General features: G+C 46.9%; 1 protein-coding gene across 1 annotated transcript in view; it reads right to left on the bottom strand.

Annotated features, from left to right (window-relative positions):
* pola1 (polymerase (DNA directed), alpha 1) overlaps positions 1-22,500 on the bottom strand; it is a gene marked incomplete at its 5' end in the record, with an annotated part of 79,568 nt that overhangs the window by 31,554 nt on the left and 25,514 nt on the right. The window contains 8 exons of the mRNA XM_080020613.1: positions 1,264-1,395; positions 8,193-8,374; positions 10,174-10,348; positions 10,711-10,842; positions 10,983-11,115; positions 12,108-12,313; positions 12,476-12,568; positions 13,338-13,370. Of these exons, the coding sequence (XP_079876739.1) occupies positions 1,264-1,395; positions 8,193-8,374; positions 10,174-10,348; positions 10,711-10,842; positions 10,983-11,115; positions 12,108-12,313; positions 12,476-12,568; positions 13,338-13,370 (1,086 nt within the window). The remainder of the gene's footprint in view (positions 1-1,263; positions 1,396-8,192; positions 8,375-10,173; positions 10,349-10,710; positions 10,843-10,982; positions 11,116-12,107; positions 12,314-12,475; positions 12,569-13,337; positions 13,371-22,500) is intronic.

The raw sequence follows: 22,500 nt of genomic DNA on the forward strand, positions 1-22,500 counted from the left end.
CGCACGGTTCCGCGGCGGAACAACTCCGCAGCTCCTATCGGAGCGATCTTTTCCCTGAACAAAGCAAATAAAAACAGTGTCTTTTTTTATTCTCGATGTATTTAATTGACTCAATTTCCTGCTGCTGCTCCGCTGCGGTGGTTGGGAACCTCTGCACAAACGCACGTTCCAACTCTGCCGGTGGTGGTCGTGCGGCTTGGGACTGTGTACCTCGGTACCTCTGTTGTCGTGCAACTCTACACAGTAATTAATTTGATTGTATAGCTCGATGGATCGAAAGACAGAATGTTGTCCATTATATTTTGTGAGATGTGTACACTACTCTGTAATGACTTTAATATGCGCTGCAATGTCGGCGAAGTCTCTGTGAAATCAGAGCTCGTCTTTTCTCTCTCGTAGGAAAAACCCCGTGGCAGTTTATCACACAACAGTGACTTCCCAAAATGGCAAATAATTTGAGGAATAATTAAGAAACAAGGACCACAGGCAAAATGCGGCTCCAAAGATGGCGTAAGACTAAAAGTAACTAGGAGATATTTGATAGAGGGCATAGTAGGTTACAAACTAGATGATTATATGAACTGTTATAACAGATCCCTCTACATCAGATAGCAATGTCAGTTCTTGGGAACTGAAATAAATTCAACCATTTCCCCCACAGAACAAGACAGAGTTGGGATCAGCGTTTTATCATATCAGAAATATTTAATCTGGTGCAGAAGAACTTGACTAAAAGTTAACAAATTCATTTATTTTTGTTTTCTTTCAGTCAAGTTCTTGTGCACGTTGTGTATGTATAAAATCTGAGAAAATGTTTATACGGTCTCGAAATCGAGACCTTATCATTTTGAATTTACGACAAGGAGTTTTAAGCCTTTCAATTACCTATAAAATAGAAATTTATGCCCTGGATAGATGGCGCGCGAGAGAGAGAGAGAGAGAGAGAGAGAAAACGACAAACAGACACACAGCTGGCAGGCCCTGCTATCGCAACAAGCTGCAGCATTAGAGACTGAATAGGAAACAAATTGAAACAAAATTAAGTCCATTTGCGGCGCCGCAGGTGGCCGAGAGGTGAGCGGGCACACACGCGTCTGTGCGTGGAATGAATGAGGAAGTCTTCCATACATTCAGTGAAAAGAAAAAAAACAAAAAAAAAACAACAACATATATAGTTACAGTAGGATCATCACTCTAAGACACACACACACACACACACACACACACACACACACACAGTACTCACACACACACAGTACTCACACTGTAGTATGTTTTGATGTGGCGGCGGATATCGAGGAGGAGTTTGTTGCCAATTTTGACCTGGTAGTCGATGGGACGCTCCCCACAGGGGACGTGGCAGCATTGCAGGAGGCTGGGCTCCAACTTCATTCCCTAAAAAAAAAAAAAGTTAAAGTTCGAAAAATTAAAGAAATAATTTTAATTAAATAATTAAAAACAAACAAACAAACAAACAAACACAGAAACAATAATTCGCTAAAATGAAATTTATTTTAAAACCAGCAATAGTTCCAATGGATACGTAAAGATGTTGAAACACACAAAAAGAATGAAGGTGTGATGAGAAATTCAGAAAAAAGGCATCTCCACATCGTCGTCTAAGCTGAAGGATCAATAGGCAAACACTGTCCAACAGCTCGGTCGTGAGGTAACGTATCGCCAGCGACGGCACAATATCAGTGAGGACGGGTCATCGGTCAGGCCCTTGCATTATAAAATTTTCAACACCAGTACAAAATGCATGACGATGATGACAGTCCTTTCTTCGCTACAAGCATACGCTGGGGGAAAAGCTGTGAAGTCACAGAAAGGACACACGTCAGGCGTGACAGGAGAGTTGACAGGAAAACAGCGGCAGCGGCGCGTGGAGCACCCCCGGCGACTGTAAACCTCTACGTTTTTGTGAGCGAGAGAAGGCAGGTCAACGTGACCGCAATATCCCCCAAATTTTCCACTTGACAGCAAGACCGAAAGTTAATGCAATAAAAAAAATAAAAAAAATAAAAATAAAGCTACCCAACAACAATTACACCAAACGTAAGCACTTTAACAACCCACTCTCTTTAAACCTGCTCTCCACTCAGCTGTCGCGCTGACAGGAGCAGAAAGGGTTGGCGTGGAAGTGGACGCCAACCGGGGTACTGTACCCGTGTGTGTCCGCCGCGGACGTCGGCCCAAAGGCTTTTTGATTGGCGACTTTGCTGCTGCCGCTCTAAAAGGAATGGAACAAAAAAACAAAAAAAACGAAACACAAGAAAACACATTTTCTTGCGGTTTCGCCAGTGGACTCGCCCGTCTCCCACCAACGTGCGGCTACACACGGACCAACAGGCCGTCCCAAAAGGATCTGCTTTTGCAATTTGTCGAACGCAGGCCGTGCTGGTTCCAATCATTTTCCCAGTGTTTTCTAAAAGGGGAATCAACTTTTTTTTTTTTAAGGGTTGAAAGGGCGACGAGTCAAATCATCAGTCAGAGTCTTTTTTCTTTTGTCAGTCAGTGTGCATTACAGACTGAAAATAGGTGAAGACCGACAGAAGCTTACAAAAAACGCACAGGGATAACATTTCCATGAGGAATTATAAAGAAGGGGACCCTTGAATATATTTTCACACGTGTGAATCGCACACAGCTTTCCGTGCGCCCAGACCGGAGAGCCGCGCCCCTTTCCTCCAAATAAAACAAGTACCAACCGTGTGTTTTTAGTTGCCAATTTGGAGGAACGGAGATGGTGCACGGTGAACGCTCTGTCAATTGCTTGTGCCCGCGTGCCCCGTTCCTCCGTGTCCCCCCCCTCACCCGCCGAATAGTCACGTTCAACAGCCGAATCCGATTGGACTGACAAAATTCTGAGTCGGGGTACAGCCCTACTTAAATAGCTGAGAAGCTGCAGCAGAAAAATATGCAAAGGGCTGGCCACTCACTAGAGGTGAGGTATATCGCCTCACCTCTACTGTGTTAAAGTTAGCAAAATCAATAAAATGGAGGTCAATTATGCTTGATAATTGAAAATGCTTAATGAAAAAAAAACAGCCTACATCACAGCTTTCCATTAATGAGTTTATTTATTTTGTTACAAAAATGGTTGGCAGAACATTCTCAAAACGGCAGTCTGAGATTGCTTCTTAGTCAGGATGATGATCCCCCTTCACAGCCTTGTGTAAAAGGGGAAGAATAAGGGGAAAAGGGGTTTGGTATATATCAAGCCTGTTATGCAATTAAGTTATTGGGCTTGTTAACACATCAACTAAGGTTTGTTAGAAATTTTATCAACTTTAATTCACTGAATTGATTAAGTAATTGGGCTTATTAACACATGAATACTGTGTACTATATTTTTAACTATAATGGAAACAGTGTTGCACTCAGTGGGAGCAGTGACGCTGCGCTTTGGACTGATGGTTGAGATGCGAAGGACATCACGGAGATGGCTGTCGGTCATTCTGGTTCTCAATCTGCTTTTGTTCAGAGTTAACAAAGAAAATGTTTGCTCACATATGTATGTTGAGCCGAACACTCATCATTCGTTTTGCGTGGTGTCTCATCAGAGGAAACTTGGCCTTTTCCAAGCTCCGGTAGAAGTCGGGTAGGGAGAGAAGCTGACGTTGATTCTTCAGAGAATTATCACACTGCATTTCGATAAGTTCTAATTGCAGATTCTCTTCCACTTCTTCTGCATCCATCAGGGAGGGAGTCGAGAACAGATGGATTTCTTTCTCAATGATAGACAAATCTTGGAAGCGCTGACTGAATTCATTAATGAGAGATCGCTGCAGCAGAGAGCCGCAACTTAGCCAGTGCACATCAGAATGGTAGAATGGGTCCCCATATTCAGCATCAACATCAGATAGGAAAGCTTGAAATTCTGTGGAAGAGCCCTCGTGCCCGAATTATGTTGACAGTTTTCACAACCGTGTTCATCACATCGCCCAGCTGGACTGTCCTGGCGCAGAGGGCTTCTTGGTGGATGATACAGCGCATTTTAACAGCCTCAGCTCCACTCTCTTGCACCTTGGCGCACACCATAGAGGCCATGCTTCGCGCTCGCCTGTCATTTCTGGAGCCCCATCCATTGTAAATCCACACAGCTTGTCCCATTTAAGTCCCACCTTGTCAGTTTCATGTGACACAAAAATGTCCTTACCTGTTGTTGTGCCTTTTAGACTCCTAAGATCAAGCAGCTTCTCCGTAATGCAAAAGTAATCGTCAACTCCCCGCAAAAAAATTAATGGCTGTGCGGTGTCTGTGGCATCTGTGCGCTCATCACATGCAATCGAGTAAAAATCAAAAGCACAAGCTTTTTCTGACAATTGTTGTTTAAAGTTAGCTGACAAGTCATCGATTTGTCGCACAACTGTGTTTCTGGCCATGCTAACGTAATTGAATTCTCGTTCTTTGATTGCTCTTGTTTTTTGGAGTAGCTGCCTTGTTCGAGACAGTAGCTCCACCTAGTGTTCAAACTAAGAAGTACAATACAGTCAAGCGCAAGTTTCGTGTCTGGGCCATATTCCATTATATTTTTAGAATTTGCTGCAGGCCAATTAAAAATTGGACCATGGGTCGCAGTTGGCAATTCGGCCCAGGATCAGGGTGGCTGTACGCCTGTTGCTTGTTAGATCAATGAATGAGCAAGAGAGTAAAACCCCCATCCCCACACACACACACATACAGGAGAGGAGCCCTCGCCATGACATGTTTTACATCTACTCCGGGCTTGTTCCACATTGCCCACTCTCTAGAATGAAACTGGTGCTCTTCAACCCCATCACCTGTGTCTCTGTGTCGTGCCCCTGAAAATGACACTCGGGTGACGAGTGGCAGTTGAAAGATGCCACAGATGGAAAGCAACACTTTAATAGGGCCTGGGGTGAAAAAATGGTGAAAACACTCACATTAGTGAATATTTAAAAGTAAAAGTACCAAAAGAGGATTTATACTCAAGAGATAAAACAAAGAGGTTCTTGAATTTTCTTAAAATAAAAGCAGCATTTTGAATGAGCCTTTTCATAGACTGTCACCCTCCCACACCTTGACCTGAGCAATTCATTCTAAACTCAACGTTGGTTGAGAAGTACACACACACACACACACGCACGCACGCACGCACGAAAAAGGCCTGAAACTGATTTCACGTTCACCCCTCTCTTTCATGCGGCCAACGTCCATGATATATTATTTCTTGAACATATATAATATATTATCTACCCCACACCATTCCGTCCGGAAATATGATTCTGTAATTGGTCAAAATAAATCCTATTTGTATTCGTGATGCAGTGTGGAACGATCAAATTATACTTTCAAGATGCCCCTTCCCAGTTATTTTAACAATCCAAAAGTGAGGGGAACCTCCTTGGTTTTCTTCCTCACAATCTCTCTATTTTTCTAACTCATTCCTCCCTATTTCTGCCTGTCCCTTCATTCCACGAGTGGTTGGGACCCTCCCCTCCATCGCCCCGTCTGTCCCTCCTACCTCCCCTGGCCGTGTCAAGGCCCTGGCTGTCCTCCCCGCTCGCTGAGCTGTTAGACCATGTTCACAACGCTAATTAATGTACAGGCTTATCGGTTTCTGAGCGTGTGTGTGTGTGTGTGTGTGTGTGTGTGTGTGTGTGTGTGTGTGTGTGTGTGTGTGTGTGTGTATGCGTGTGGGAGAGAAGCCGAATCTCGCAAGGAATACCGCCTTTCAGTGCAGAATGGCAAAGCCAAAGATTTGCTTTGTTTTGACAGAAGTTTAGTTAATTTTCAAGGACTTTGTATATTCTTCTTACCTCCTTGGCAGGAACCTAAACAAGATGGAGGTTCAATATGACTTGGCTGTTGGTGGGTGAATGAGTTTAAGAGGGGCGGGGGTTCTAGTCTGACTGAGTATGGATGAGTTTGCTGATATTAGCTCTTCACGTTGTGAGGTTATGCGAGTAAAAGCTTTTAACGTTTCTTTCTCCATCATGTGTGCGGCACAGCACCTGCATCTCTGTTAATGTATGTGTGAATTATACTGTATGTTGCCATCTGTTAAATATCACATCATCTCTAATAATTATTTTTGATCTAATGCCAGGTATCTTTGTAAGCGGAGAACCGGGGGCGTTAGTCGAACTTTATTAGTGTCTTTGAGACAAGAAGAAGCTGTGCTCACTACTCCTCATTAGAAGCTGATAACACAAATACGCTCACAATGAGGCTTGGCCTTGGCCCGATAAATGGATAGTGTGTGTGTGTGTGTATGTGTGTGTGTGTGTGTGTGTGTGTGTGTGTGTGTGTATGTATGTATGTGTATGCGTATGTGAAGCGTATGTGAAGTGTGTCTACTCATCAGGGCGGCTGAGGTTAAGGTGAGTCTTTTCAAGTTGCAGAGCCAAAACTGTGCCAATGAAAACATAGTGTGCTGGAGCCAAGCAGCTGTCTAAAAATACAGACCGAGACAAAACACACCGCTGGATTAAATCACAGGACGTTTGACACATAAAAAAAAATATATATATATATATAAAATTATTATCTCACTGCCTTGGACTGAGCATAAAACACCTGAGTTGATCCCATTAAACCGAAGGATTAAATGTGCGTTGAACTTTAGGAAGTCCAAAAGAGTCTGGCCGGGATATGGAGTGTGCTGTGGGATACTTTACATTGTCAATAACCTGAGAGGGAAACTTTATTCGGAAGGCTGTTCTATGCTCCTCTCCTATGCTGGTCACCCAGGCCAAGGCCTCCACCTGTTCTCTGGACCCCATGCCCACAGCCCTGGTCAAGGCCTGCCTACCCACCCTTTCCCCTGGTCATGGTGGCCATCTTAACTCCTCTCTGAAACCCGGCATGGTTCCCACCAACTTCAAAATGGCCTCAATCACACCGATCATAACGAAGCCTGGTCAACCCGGACAACCCCAACCACTACCGCCCGATGTCCAACCTTCCATTCCAAAGCAAAATCCTGGACCGAGCAGTTGGCGCCCGACTCCAACAGCACATGCCCAAGCATGAGCTTCACGAGCACCACAGAGAAAGCCCTCATTAAAAACACCAACGACCTCCTCATTGCCACTGACGCAGGCTACATCAGTATCCTCCTGCTCCTTGACCTCTCAGCTGCCTTGGACACAGTCTCCCACACTATCCTCCTCAACTGTCTATCCGGCTACCTTGGCCTCTCCGGTACAGCACTCTCCTGGTTCCAATCCTATCTCACCAACAGGAAGCAGTTTGTCTCTATCACAGACTCCTGCTCCTCCCTTGGACCAGTTGACCAAGGCGTGCCTCAAGGCGCCGTGCTTGGGCCCCTCCTCTTCACAATCGACATGCTCCCCCCTTAGTCAGATCATACGCCACCATGGCCTATGCTTCCATACGTACGCAGATGATACCCAGCTATACCTCAGCACAAAAACCATCATCCCCCCTCAGTCTCTTCTCAACTGCCTACACGACATGAAAGTCTGGATGTCATCAAACCTGCTCAAACTCGACAACAACAAAACTAAACTCATGGTTGTGGCTCCCAAGGCGCTGCTCAGGAAGGTTAGAGATCTCCTGGTTGTTGATGGCTGCTCTATCTTGCCCATCCCTGAAGTACGCAAGCTAGGCGTCATCTTCGATTCATCCCTTTCATTCCACTCACACATCAAATCCAGAGCCAAAATCTGCCTTATCCACCTCAGGAACATCTCCAGACTCTGCCCTCCACTGTCCCGAGTCCGTGGCAGAAACACTAATCCACACTTTCATCACCTTCCGTCTGGACTACTGCAATGGAGTCCTGTCCGGGGTTCCAAGCAAGACACGGGTCTGTTCCCCACCCCCTGCACTAGGCTATGAACCTTTGGGGACAGAGCCTTCAGTGTGGCAGCCCCCAGCCTCTGGAACTCTTTCCCCACTGACATTCGAAATGCTGCATCCCTGGCCACCTTCAAAAGCCTGCTCAAAACCAACCTGTTCAACGAGGCCTACTGTCCCCCACCCTTTTTTTCCCTGTTATTTATTTATTTCGACTTATCCATCCTGTCTTTTAAAAAAAAAAGTTTTTATGTTTTTCCATTGTTAAGTGTCCTTGGGTTTGTGAAAGGCGCTACATAAATCCCAGTTATTATTATTATTATTATTATTATGATTCAACCGGAACGCACAATGGTGAGATTTATGTGCTCCCAATGTACCCTTGAACCCCGCTGACTCACCGCTCCCTCAAAGACGTTGTCGTAGAGGTTTTCCGTGCCGCACTGCGGGCAGCTGAAGCTGAACCTCTCGCAGTCCTTGTAGCGTTCCTCGTCCGTCAGCTGAGCGGGGGCCCCCAGCAGGCCGTCGCCCTCCTCCTCCCGGTGCTGCTGCTGCTGGGCCCGGAACTGGCCGGGATCCAGGCCTGGAGCGGGGAGGATGAGCGAGGTGATATTAGTGGGATTACTGATTACTGCGCCGAACCCCCCTCGTGGGAGCTTCCTTTGTGTTTCAATCTGGGCGTTTAGTCACTGAGCTGATGTGCGTGGGAGAGAGGACGGAGAAAGAATGGTGACGTGCGTCACAAGAAGGTGTGATACTACTTTTTTTTTTAAAGTAAAAATCTAAATTTGTGTATTTGTCACGTTATGACTGAATGTCAGAAGCAGACCTACTACTACAGCCAGTTATCACACACACACACACACACACACACACACACACACACACACACACACACACACACACACACACACACACACACACACACACACACACACACACACACACACACACACACACACACACACACACACCCCTCCATTATGTCACTGCAGTTTAGCAATTTATAGCGGTACAACAAAATCACATCAAAATTTTTTTTTACCCTTTTGTTAGTTGTGCACACAGATCTTTTTTGGCTCTCCATCCATTTAAACAATGTACCACACAGCTGTTCCTTCACTTGCAGATTGCCCCATCCAAGCTATGGTGTTCGTATATCGTTTGTGAGCAAAACTCTTGTTTTTATTGGACTGTCAAAACGTTAGTCGCCGAGGCTTTTACATATTTTGGCTGTCAGGACTGTCAGCAGACTGTAAAGCGGTTAAGTATTGTAACTCCATAATGATAACATATAAACACGGAGACTGGCGGCGGGGCCATCCGGCGCGCCGCACCAGGCGAGGATCAGCGTTTAGTATTAGCATCAAATTCCTGTTCTTCAAGGGATTGTTGGCAATTATGGGATTCTAAAATAAAAATGGTGACTTTCCTTACCGTTGCTATTATTATGAGCTGCTTCAAGGCCCTTTGGAGTTGTCGTTTTTCAAATTGTTTGACAGTTGGGGGGTGGGGGGTTGTTTTTATTTTTGAGACAGTCTTTACGGCGGCTTTTATTTAAATCTGAGTCGATGCCAGATTTTTGATCTTTCATAATAGCGTGAACACATACTGTGACACGTGAAGGAACTGAAAGTTAGAGTCTCCCATCAGACACCTGCGGTTCATGCAGCTATCTTAGCCATGTTGGTGGATGTCCAGTCCCTCCAGGAAATTGGGATTTTGCAATCGCAAAAATCCCCTGCAAATTTGATCGATCTCGGCATTGTTTGCGAGTTTGCCCACATTAAATGGCAAAACCAACAAGACTAATAAATTTGTTTCCCCTTCCCTGACATAGAATACTGGTTTCAATGTTTTTGTATTTCATTTAATTATTAATTTATTATTATTATTATTATTATTATTATTATTATTATTAATAATAATAATAATAATAATAATAATCATCATCATAATAACTACTATTATTATTATTACTTATTTATTTAATATTTGTAATTGTACGATGAATTGAAAGTTTATTCAATAGGCTTATTACCAGAACCGAAGCAAAAGCACAGTATTTTCATTTTTACTGAGCTGATGGTTCTTTGTACTACGTTTTGATATGCCGAATGTATATTATCAGAGGAATAAAAAAATAATAATAATTAAAAAAAACTCAGAAGAACCTGGGTCAACCTGGGTCAACCTGTCTGACTGCAGATATTTAAACTCCCTCCTATACCTGCTTTTTGGATTGTGAAAGGTGATGGAGGGGGAGAAGGAACAACAGAGAGCTGTGACGGGGGAGAGGCTGACGGCCAGGCGGTCCCAACATTCTTTCGGCATCGATGGAGATAGAATTCGGCACAGTGCAGGCGCATTCGTGCCACTCACCTAGCCATGTGGCAATGAGCACGCCGTCGATGCCATCGATGGGGTCGCAGATGCGGGACACAACGGGGTGCACCTGCTGGGCCAGGTAGTACTGAGAGTCAAGGCGGAGGCCGTCCTGATTCTGGAGCTGCTCCAAGGCGTAGGCTCTCTGACTGGCTGGCAGTGTAGAGCCGTCCTGGGGCAGGGAGGGCAGGGCGGTCAGACTTGACAATTACTGCTCACTTAAGGCTAAATAAGGCTAGGTGACAAGGGGTGGAACTGGACATTGACCATGATTGGCATACATCGGCAATGTGTGTACGGGGGTAATAATTTGTGCAAAGCAGATTCATCTTCTCAACTTACTTATAAACTGCTTAATTGACGAGGTGATGTCCCTAAGGCTATAAATAAATCTGATCCGTCTGTAATCTGACCACACACACACACACACACACACACACACACACACACACACACACACACACACACACACACACACACACACACACACACACACACACACACACACACACCTACACCTACACCTACACCTACCTGGCAGATGATGTAGGAGACCGTGTCGCCGGCTTTGACCCGTCGGCCGCTCTGGGAGTTGACCCACAGGGCCACGTGCACGTGAGGCAGGCTTTTCTTGTCGGGGTAGTCCTGGGGGTCCTTGGTCAAAGCCTGGAAATGTGCGACGGGAGCAGGAAGCAGGTGGAAAAAGAGAGGGAGGGGGTGAATGATGACAGCCCAAAAATAGAAAAAAAATAAGAAAAAAGCTTCTAACGTTAGGTCTTAAGTTCCGATTCTAGACGCCTCCCCACCTTGTGAATCTCGTACTGGTTCAGGGAGATGGAGCCGCTGGCGACCTTCTCTCCCACCTCCACCAGGTGCCTCTGGATGTTCTCCACGATGGCGTCGCGGCTCTGGTCCGACAGGATTTGGCCGATGACGTAGCTGAGGCGGGAGACGGGAGGCAACAATAAGAGGGCAAGATGTAAGATCAACAAGAGGTCCGATTCTTTAAAAGTATCGTCCAAGATCGGATTGTACATTTAAAGTGTGACAACTACAGCGACGAAGTGTAGCGAACCTGCAGTTGGACTACCCCAACAAACCCTTAATTTGCATTATTCTTAATCTGTATTCTTTAATATTTGCCTTTGTTTCTTTGATGCTACATTTCATTCTCCGAGGTGGTTGATAGGGTTGGGCGATGTGTCAAAATTTTCCTACCGGCCACCGTCAGCCCAACAACCAGCGATTGGCGATATACTCGCGGGTTTTGCGAACCACTCTCACTGACCGGGCTCGGATAAATCTCCTGCTCAGAAATTTTTTTTCCAACCATCATGCAGAAAAAAAAAACCGGGCAAAACTCACGCTGGTCTAAAGCAACTCATTCCAAAAGCCGCACATGATGAAGATGATTAGATCGGTCCAAGAAATCTCTCCTCTGATTGGTAGACTGTGGCGTATAGTAATGGAGCTTTTAACTGGCTGAGTGTGACATTGCTCATTTTGACAACAAAGCTGTGTGGTTTGCCAAATTCGAGGGCTATCCAATACAATAAACAGCGCGCGTGATTTCACCGGGACATGATACAGAAGCGACGCATATCATCTCAGCGGCGACACACTAAAGACAGGTTAATTAGTTGGGGAGTTGAACTCTCGAGGAGACAGACCATAAAAAATAGATAAATAAATCAAATCGGCCGATTGCCGATATATTCATCCAATCACCGGAGCCTAGTGGTGTTCCAACAAATTCAATATTACAAAAAATATATACTGTATTACTCTCCCTAAAGCTAATTGTATATCGGTACCCTTATCAGCGCTAAAAATAAGGATTCAATCGGCACTCGAGGTTATATAGTGACAAAAAAAGGAAACTCTGAAGGAAACTTATGGCCTTTGTTGCCCCCTCATCCAAGAAGACGTACTTGCCGCACTCCTTGGCCAGGTCGCACCAGTCCCTCCGCACGATGTCCAGGCCCTTGAGCTCCTGCTTGGTGCTGTACTGGTCCTCGCCATGCTGCTCCACCACCAGGGCGGCGTATTTCTTCTTCTTCAGCAGCAACAGCGACTTGAACACGCCGTCGATGTCGATCTCGAGCAGTTTGTACAGCTTGTTCACCTCCGCCTTCACCTGTGGGACGGCGAAACGCACATTCAGATACAGGGTGAGACAGTTAACATCAGGAACAAAAAATGTGTTTGGTCTATTCCATGTGTATTTAGAGGCATATAACAAAAGAGAAAGGCAAAATGGAATGACGGCATTTTCGGGCACAAATGTACACCATCGCACCTTGTGTCCCAGCTTGAAGACTTCCTCCAGAGACCTGCTGTTGGTGTTTATCATGATGGAGTCGGTGTCACCGTAAATCACTTCCAGATTCATCTGAGCCGCAGAAGAAATGCAATAACAGTAAGAGAAGAGTAGAGTTATGACATCAGCATCCATAGACACTGGACATACTTTGACATGATTTGACTAGGTTGTGATAAATTGAATGTAAAAAGAACAAAAAAAAACAAGCCAGTTGTTCTAAATTGGTCAAGCATGATTTATTGTAAAAAATGTTACCATAGAGTACTTCATTCGATACTTATATTTTCTACTAGTGTATAACCATCATGTGATTGGAAGCATGCAGTTGCATAAAATGCCACCACTCTCCCCCATCCAAATTATTTTTACCCAAATACATTTTAAAAGTGTTCAAATGGTTGAAATATTAAAATAACTGTACAAATTTGTGCCGTGAAGTATATGGCCGGTGTAATTTTAAACAAATAGCCAGTACAGGAGGGATGATTGTAGCGGGGGGAAAACCTCTTTCGCTGTTCAAATGGACGCCTGACTGCTGTTTAGAGACAGACTTGAAAAATTGTGAACCTATCATTTAACAGACTGCTGTAGCTGCTGCTGCGGCAGCGAGCCAATCACACCACGCATTCAATCAAAGAGCACTTGCGGTGATTGACCGCGAACAAACACCATACAAATAGTCTTTTTTTTCCTAGATCTGGGCACAAAAAAAGGATTGAATGCAGGTACTGTTTGACTGGAGAAGTTTCCAAGAACCACTTGGCGCTGTGTTATTTCAATCGATACCTTAAGAAAGGTATCGAGCACCAATACCCAGCCCGAGCGGGCGATAACTCACCTTCTGAACCATGTCCTTGGTGTGCATCAGGATCTGAGGGGAAAGGGGGAAAAAAAACAAAAAACAAAAAAAACACCACAAGGTGAGCGAGACCCCAACCAAAACAAGGCGATATTGCAGGCAGCACAAACACACGGGTAGGCTGAAACCAGTAAACAAACAATCCTCACAAGGACACGCAAAACATTAATAAATATCTTAAAGGAGTTAGCTTTTGATCAGGAAGGGTGTGTGTGTGTGTGTGTGTGTCTGTGTGTGTGTCTGTGTGTGTGTATGAGTGTGTGTATGAGTGTGTGTATGAGTGTGTGTATGAGTGTGTGTATGAGTGTGTGTATGAGTGTGTGTCTGTGCGTGCGTGTGTGTATGTAAGCCCAGCGAACAGAGCAGGTGACTTGCTCCTAAATGGGGGATAATTATCTGAGAGGGCAATTACGGACCACGCCGCAACAGGCCTTTCAGCCCACACGTATAGCGCTGAGCAAAATGTGGGCGAGCGCACAGACACTCACACGTGCGTGCACATTCACAGGCCTTAATGACTTCTAATTGCTTTTATCGCCCACTGGGTGAGTGACGGACACGAAAAAAATCTGTTAATGTGGATTGTAATGTGTGCGTCTGTGTGTGTGAGACCAGAGGGATCCCAACAGGTGGGGGCCCAGAAGAGACAGTGTAAGAGGGGGGGGGGGGGGGGGGGGGGGAATGAAGATTGCTAAATTGGGGGGGTTGGGGAGGGCTTGGAAGGATGGAACGCGGTGTGACCTGTCACCAGCAATCTGCCCCTCAATCAAATGCTGCCGCATATATACACACACCCCAACAGACAGCGCGGCCTGCGGGGACAAGGACGGGGCTATTTCAGAGTGCGAGGGGTCGAGGGTGGGGGGGGGGGGGGGTTCCACTCCCTGAAACCAGAGTGGGACTTAAGCATGCTTTATGGGCTGCTACATACCAGTGTACGGTGAGGGGGAGTTTGAGTCATTACAGAACAGCCTCCTCCATTAGGGACGACAGTCAAGGTCAGGGGCTCGCCACACATGCATACACCCACATACCCCGACACCCCGACACGAACTGCACGAAAACAAAAAGGCGCATGCAAATCTAAGCCAAAGGGAGTCCGGTCTTAAATCGCCGTCTCTTGGTAGCTCTGCGGGGGGGGGGCGGAGAGAAGGGAGCCGGGGAGGAGATATGTGACACAGCAGAAGCACAGCACACCCAGAGGGACGTACAAATCAGAACTCGGCGGCTAAAGTCAGCAGCCTGTATTTCCAGCTGTCCCTCCGCGCGCTAAAACTTACAATTTGGGCAGGTACGGGCTCTAAACCGGGGCGCCCTGAATCCGAACGGCTGCCCCGTAGAAGAGGGTTTCGGCAGACAGTACCAGACACGGGGTGTGTGAAGGGCGGGTCCTGAGAGTTACCGCTGAAACTATACAATACGGGCGCACTCGTAGGTGTGTTTCGCAAACTGACAAATAACCAGTTTGAAGGTCGGATCGAAGAGAAGAGAAAAGAAATGTGAGCAAAGGAACGATGTGGGAAATACAGCAAGAGGAAGAGCGGGAGTGTGTGTGTGTGTGTGTGTGTGTGTGTGTGTGTGTGTGTGTGTGTGTGTGTGGCGGGGTGTCGTGGTGGTGAGATGGAGAGGTGAGAATGTGTTGATGTAATTGATGTGCAGACTCATTTAGACAGGTTTTCCATACGCCGTCAGTGACAGCGGGACCGACTCCCCCCCCCCGTGAAAGACAAGTCGTTTGACCGCGGCCCCGGAATGTCGGCGCGGCGGAGCGGAGGGCGTGTTTGCACGAGGGACGAGTTTTGTGTGTGTGCGTGCGCACGGGGCAAGAAAAACGCTCCGTCTTTGAACGCATACCGCCAAACACATACTTATTGGGAACTATCCAAACACACGGCGGCAGGGGGGTGCGAGTGTGTGTGTGTGTGTGTGTGTGTGTGTGTGTGTGTGTGTGTGTTCGCTACGATGACTGCTCTACTCAGCACAGCGCATGCCGCCCATAGCTCCGCAACGCAACTGAAAAAGCACAAGAGGAGAGGGAGGGGGTTGGGTGGTTGTGGGGGGGGCAGCAGACGTTACTTGATAGCGCTTTTACGCCGTTAATTCGAAGTCGAGGCCCCCGGGAATCCCCGCGGGCAATAAAGAAGGGCCTCATTAAAACCGGGTTCCCAGACTACAAGGGCTTCAAACAGGGCTTGATGGGTGCAGTGCCGCCTAGGGTGGAGCAGGGATCCCCGCCCTTTGTCCCCCCCCCCCCTCCATGTCAAGGACCTTCGATTTGATGAGCGCCACGGACGTCATTCAATAAATTTTGTCTCCGGGGCCACAATCTCAGAAATGTATTTATTTATTTTTTTGCCAGATGTGATTAATCGGAACCTCCATACCTGCCTATATAGGTATGGTGAAACTATGACTTAAACAGTCATTATTGTACATCCTCTAATGTCGCTAACGCCTTGTAAATCACATAACGGTGAAGCCGAACCATTAATGACTCTGCCGGGGACCCCATGGAGCCTCGTGAAGGACTCCTGGGGGTCCACGGAACCCCGAGTTGAGAACCACTGCGACTAGAACACCAAACTAATGAGGAGCTGTGCACGGCGGACAAATCTTTCAAGTCCTCACAAAAACCGGGGGGGGGGAACCCCTCAAAAACCAAATCGGACTTGCGTGCACTTTTGGGCCGTTGCTCTTGCGCGGGGTCTCTCTCGATCAAACGGAGAAACTTTTGGTTGAAATGTCGGTTAAGCCGCACTTGACGCAATTTAAGCCGCAATTTAGAACGATGTGCGTCGGAATCCTGTTGGAAAAAAAATTTGCGCCCGGGTCAGGAGACCTCGTCAAGCGCGAACGATTTGTGGCGGCGTCCTGCATCGTCGAGGGGAAGTCATCGAAGTGAAAGACCGCGCAAAATTTCGGACCCCCCCCCCCCCCGAGGACTTGCCATAGCGTCCCGCGCGACAATCGGTTTTAAAACTTCCTGCGGCTTTCATGAGCCGAGATTAGCGAGCTCTAATTGTAGGCTTACACAACCTGTCAAGGTCAAACCTCCCATTATCAACCCCCTTCTCAGACTATGTCCCTGCCCTTCCTCGCCGAAGTGTTTCCTGTTTATATTCGGCATATGCTCGGCTGGAGTTCCTCCGTTTCCCCTCCGGTTTCAGCGGTTCTTCCACCTTTTTTTCGGCAAGTTCCGCCATCACTCAGCCCTCTCCCCACGCGCTCCCCCTCCTCCGCCTCTTTTTCGCCGCTCCCTCCACCTCCTCCTCCGCTCCCCCCCCCCGCCGTCGCGGCGTAATTATCACTGGCCGGTGATGGAGAGGAGTCGAGGGGGAGGCGCTCACGGGCAGAATGAGAGTTCCCGGCGCCGCAGACGTCCGAAAAGGGTCAGACCGTACGTCCGGGCGAGCGGTCGGGCTTCAACCGGAAAAAATAACAATAAGGACGAAGAGGCGATAAAAAGGAGACGGATGGGAGAGAAGGGAGTGGGAGCAGTGAGACATGGGAATGGGATGCAGCATAATGAGTAAAAAAAAAAAAAGAAAAAAAAAAAATGAAAGTCAAGCAGAAAAGGCCGTTCATCGTTCCCTTTTTTGGAGTTTATGAGGACCAGGAAGCCATGGGATTTCATCCAGCTCATTCCCGTAACCCTTTTTTTTATTTTTTATTTTTTGCGCCTGTTAGATTCTTCCCATACAAATGAAGGCTAGGCAATATCAAAATATTCTATTTTTGAACTTCACAGACTGCTCTCAGCAATGCCTGCTTGGTCAAAATATCCACATTACCAATGTATTTTAATACAATTGATTACTTGAAATAATTTCTGTGTGTAAATACCGTATGAAAGCACCGTTAGTCGGCCGCAAACTACTGTCAAACTATCGGCACGGAGTAATTTTTTTACAAAAACAAATATTGAGATAATCCAATCTTCTCAATATTGCCCTGCCCTAATTCAACTCACAATTCATTTTTTGCACTGGTCATTTACCGCCTGTACAAAGGTTGCTTTGAGTGAATATTCTCCGCACTTCTTCTCGAACACCGCCGATATCCGCCCGAGCGCGGCCACGCGACCTTCCTTTCTGGTCCCGTCGCTTGCCGACCTTCCTCTTCGCAGATCGGTCATAACATCTCGGCGCGTACGACCGCGTCTCCCCTCAATGAGATGAACCCATTAGCGGGGCGTATTATTGCAGGTTGTCATGCTAATTGATGACCGGTTCCGTCTTGCCGCGATGTCCGCCTTTTCCCAGCTGTTGTTGTGCTGTGTTTTTCCCTTATCTGCGGTGATTTGCATCTCCTGTTGTCACGTCTCTCTCGCTCTCATGTGATCTTTTATTGTGATCCAAATGCCCTTCCTCCTTTCCAAAAGGGCTTTTGCCTTATGTCAGGCTGTCATTTCTACCACCTTCCCTCCCACCCCCACCAATCAGTATTTCATTCTCAATTGACCCGCTTCATAAAATGATTGATAGAGGGATGGGGGGCTGGGGACAATGGATAGATCAACAGCGGGTGCATACAAATAGACGGACAAAATTATAGACAAATGGATAAAAGAGCCAGTTGCTCGCCCCCCGAGTTCCTGCTCCTACACGGTTCCCATTTGAAAACAGCCGCCCAGCCGGTACCCACACACATACACACACACACACACACACACACACAATTACACGAAACGCACACATCCACCCCCTGTTGCTGATCATCGGATAAGAGTCGGCATGTTAAACCTTGGTGCGGCGGAAGGCCCTTGTAACGGGAGCCGGGGGCTCTGGTGACGATTGTTTTGAAATGCGCTCAGACGAAAAGCATTTTGGGGATGACAGTCAACCGCCTGAAATAGCGCCTGCGGAGGAACGCGGCGCTGTCAGGGGGCAGCTAACCGCAACATGGACAACAAGCACACGGGCACGCCCGCCCGCCCGCCGCGCCCCCGCCCCCCAACACACACACACACACACACACACACACACTTAAAGACCCCCTTTCCGCTGAAACAATCTTGGCGTGCCCATGCACATCACTGTGTGCATGTGTGAGTTCACAGTAGTGATAGAATGTGCCCCCCACCCCCCGACATAAAAATCACCCCACTGCTGCACAAAAAAATATTTTTCGCATGTTGCAGGATATCAGAGTCTGTAACTGGTTTATTATAAGGGTTGCATGTGTCAATATATCGAGACTCACTCACAAATCTAGTTTAGGGATGCAGTGATTTATCGACTGTAGATCGGTATCGGCCGGTATTTGCCTCGGTGACCGCCATCGGCCTATCTGCAAATAAATTGACATTCAACGACGGCGGCCGATTATTATTCAGTGTTTCCAACACAAACTTTACTTGGGCGGGCGGGCACAGGTATATGAACCAACGCCAAAGTACATTTGGCGACCCATTTTAACATTTTTTCTTCCGCCCGAGAGAACGACGCCAACGGCAGCCGATTTAAGAGGACGGGGACAAGGCTCTCTGCAGCGCTCCGAGCAGGAAGTGATGCGGCGTTCATGGAAACCCTGAAAACCGTAGGTGATGCTGCGTTCAGGGGAACTCGGAAAAACATCGTTATCGGCATTGGCTATTGACCAAATTGCTATTTTAAACATCGGTAATCCTCATCTAGTTTCTTGGATAATCTTCTCACACACACACACACACACACACACACACACACACACACACACACACACACACACACACACACACACACACACACACACACACACACACACACACACACACACACACACACACACACACACACACACACGACTGTGTTCTCACATCGGCTGCGCGGAGGATCAATCCCTCATGAAGCCGCGTTTGATTTTATACAGCTGGCTGCCACGGCGCACGCTGTGTTTCACTGTAAATGACTCCACCCTCTGTCTAATCAATTACAATTATGGTACGCAACTGAGTGCTTCTTTCATTTCCTGCCAAACAAGTACAAGCGGCGGAATATTAATACGGTTTGCGAGCGAGCGTCGCCGGGTGAGTGGACAGTGCGCCGGGCTTATTAAGACGAGATGCTGGGGATAAGTAGCGCTGAAACGCTCAGTTTAATGATATTAGCGCCGTCAGGTTTTTAAATTTTCCCTCATCTCATGGGCTCTCTCGGCTGATTTCAATTTTCCATAACAACATTATCTGTTCTATACTGTGGCCATGTCAAGTGCGGCAAATAATTTAGTATTCAGTAATGCCGAATTAAGTCAGAGTACCGACTCAATCAGCTCAAGTGGTGTGATTGCAGCCCTACCATACACCCAGATTGCTCCAGTTAATCTGAATTGAGTGACTCATCATTCTGTCCATCATCAACACACGTTTCGAGGTTTGGACTCGCGAAACGTTGTTTTTTAAATAAGGGCTTTGGGAACATCTCAAGACAATAATGGCCGACCGTTACTCAACATGGACGACTGGGCGATATTGACAAAAATCAAACATCACAGTATTTTTGGAAAAGAATACCTCAACGTTGATCGACCGGACGGTATTTTGGGGAGGACTACTGGAGCTCTGATAAGATATTTACGCAGCACAAGAAATTCTTGAGAAATGAGCAATGTGGATATTATGACCAAGTAGGTTGAGGCGTAGATTAGAACAGTGGCATTACTTCGCTGAAATGCAACCTTAAAGAATCCATTTAACTATATCACAATAACCAAAATAAGATACAATAAACTACCATACCACATCTAGTCTCATCAGGATACATATGATCATACATTGCCTATTCACACATTCTGGCAAATTCGGACAATTAGCAGCTACCTCTTTGTGCTTCTTTTTTTACAAAAACACCCGTGCGTCGTCGTAATCATGAGCATCATCAATCAAGGGGTTAAATTCGGTTGTCTTGGCGGGAAAGATTATAAATGAAAAAACACTGCGGCAGGAAAAGTGTTGTCGCATCCCCCTGTCTATACAAGTCCGTCTGCAATTTTGTTTTGTCGATTTTAAAAAGCGCGTGCTGGCCGCCCAGGCCTTAATCGATGAAGCCCTGTCGCCCGGTTTTTCAGCGGGACCAATCTCACCGCCCTGCGATCCCTTTCATTAACCAATTCTCCGGTGGCCTCATTAGTGCGTGTTAGTGAATTCACAGTTTGGATTCTGGAACCGTGTCCCGCTGCCGAGCGCTGGCTCTGGGCGGACGCGGCCGAAATAGCGGCGCCGCTCTCATGTGACTATTTGTTAAGCCCCCTCCTATCAAGAGAAAAGCCGGCTCCTTAAACAGGACTACGGGGGCTGTGGAAATAATGCCGACCCCCAGCTCCCCCCGGACAAAAGCACGCATGCACACGCTCGCCGGACGGAGCGCGGCGGCTTATGTGTGCGTCTAATTCGGGGAAATTTAAAAATGAATTTGTGTTAAGTGAAATAAATAGGGGGGCGACGATGTTAACGCGCTGACATTGAAGCGTTGCGGGCGCTTTTAATCGGCGGGCAAGTCTAAAAGTGACTCGTCATTTTAAAAAAGGCAGGAGGACTGCAACGCGACCCGAGCAAGGGGACAACGATATTTACTTAGACTTCGTTGCGGACACACTTAACCGGAGCCAACCTCTGACCGCGCCCTCTCCTCCGTTACCGCCGGCTCGTTTCCATCCCTCACTCCGCGTGCCACCGAATAATGTCGGCTACAAGCTCCTGTCGCACTGTTTTTAAATACAAGGACGGAGACTCAATTGCAGCAGAATAGCTTTCGGGAGACGACCCCCGCTCGCCAACGGACATGACACACACACACACACACACACACACACACACACACACACACACACACACACACACACACACACACACACACACACACACACACACACACACACACACACACACACACACACACACACACACACACACACACACACACACACACACCTGCTCAGGGCTGTCAGGATTGGTGGCGGGGCCGGGGTGTCAAAGGTCAAACCTATCTGCGTGCCCCAACAATCAGCGGCCCCCACTTACTCGTGCTGCTAACATCACCCGATTATCCCCCGCTCACACAAACAGGAATGCTCATAAAAAATTTTGGGAAAAAAAAATAAAAATAAAAAAACACAGACCGAAGACGGGAAGAAGGGCGCCACGCAAACAGGGCGTGTCACAAGGGGCTCTCGGATTTCAGACAAGAAGGATAAGGTCACCTTCCTAAATTTGACGGGGAAAAAAAAAAACAAAAAAAACTCGAGGCTTGCTCTGAGTCCCCTTATTATCTTGACACCACTTTTACTAAACGGAAGAAAAAAGACAATTTATGTCGCGATATGGGACGAGATATTGTCTGGGATTTTGGTTATCATAACAATCATGATGTAGTTAAATTGTCTTTAGGGCTGCGTTACAGTAAAGTAATGCCATTTTTGGAACTTCAGAGAACGTTCTAGCTGTTCTAATCTACGCTTCTACCCGCTTAGTCATAATATCCACAATGTTTCTCAGATATTTGTGTGTCGATATCTTTAAGCAGCAATGGTCATCCCTAAAATATAGTAAAATAATCGATAGAGGTACAAAAACACTGACTTATTGTAAAATATGCGTGACTTTGTGCACTGACTAAAAGGGCCTTTTTTCATAACAGACGCATCAAAGACTAATCAAGGTCCATTTTATTTATTTTTTTTCTAATAGCGTTATCCAATAGTATGTCTACATGTCTGTAAAGTTCTATATTCAGTTTCGACCATTGAAATAACTAGGCCTGTTAAACTTGAGTCCACACGGTCCTGGCTGTACTCAAGCTACCACCATAGACTTGCATGAATGCCGCCTCTAATGAAGCCCCTTCCCTGTCTCCCCACACCGTTCTCTGGCTACTGTACAAAAGAACCCAAAATAAAACATTTAGCCGTGTGTGTGTGTGTGGGCATCAATCTGCGGCTGGACCCTGCGCTGTGTAATTCTACACCTTCACCTTCCTCTAAATACCCCTCATCCCCCCTCCTAATACCCATGCATACCAGAACAGAGCAACAACAAATGGTTCCCCCCGACAAAGGGCAGAGTTCGGCCAGTAGCGCGCGTGCGCACACGCACACGCACACACACACACACACACACACACACACACACACACACACACAGGGAGCTAACCGGGGGCTTTCCCCCCTT

This window comes from Zeus faber (genome assembly GCF_960531495.2).
Source record: "Zeus faber genome assembly, chromosome: 19".
In the NCBI taxonomy this organism is placed as follows: Eukaryota; Metazoa; Chordata; class Actinopteri; order Zeiformes; family Zeidae; genus Zeus; species Zeus faber.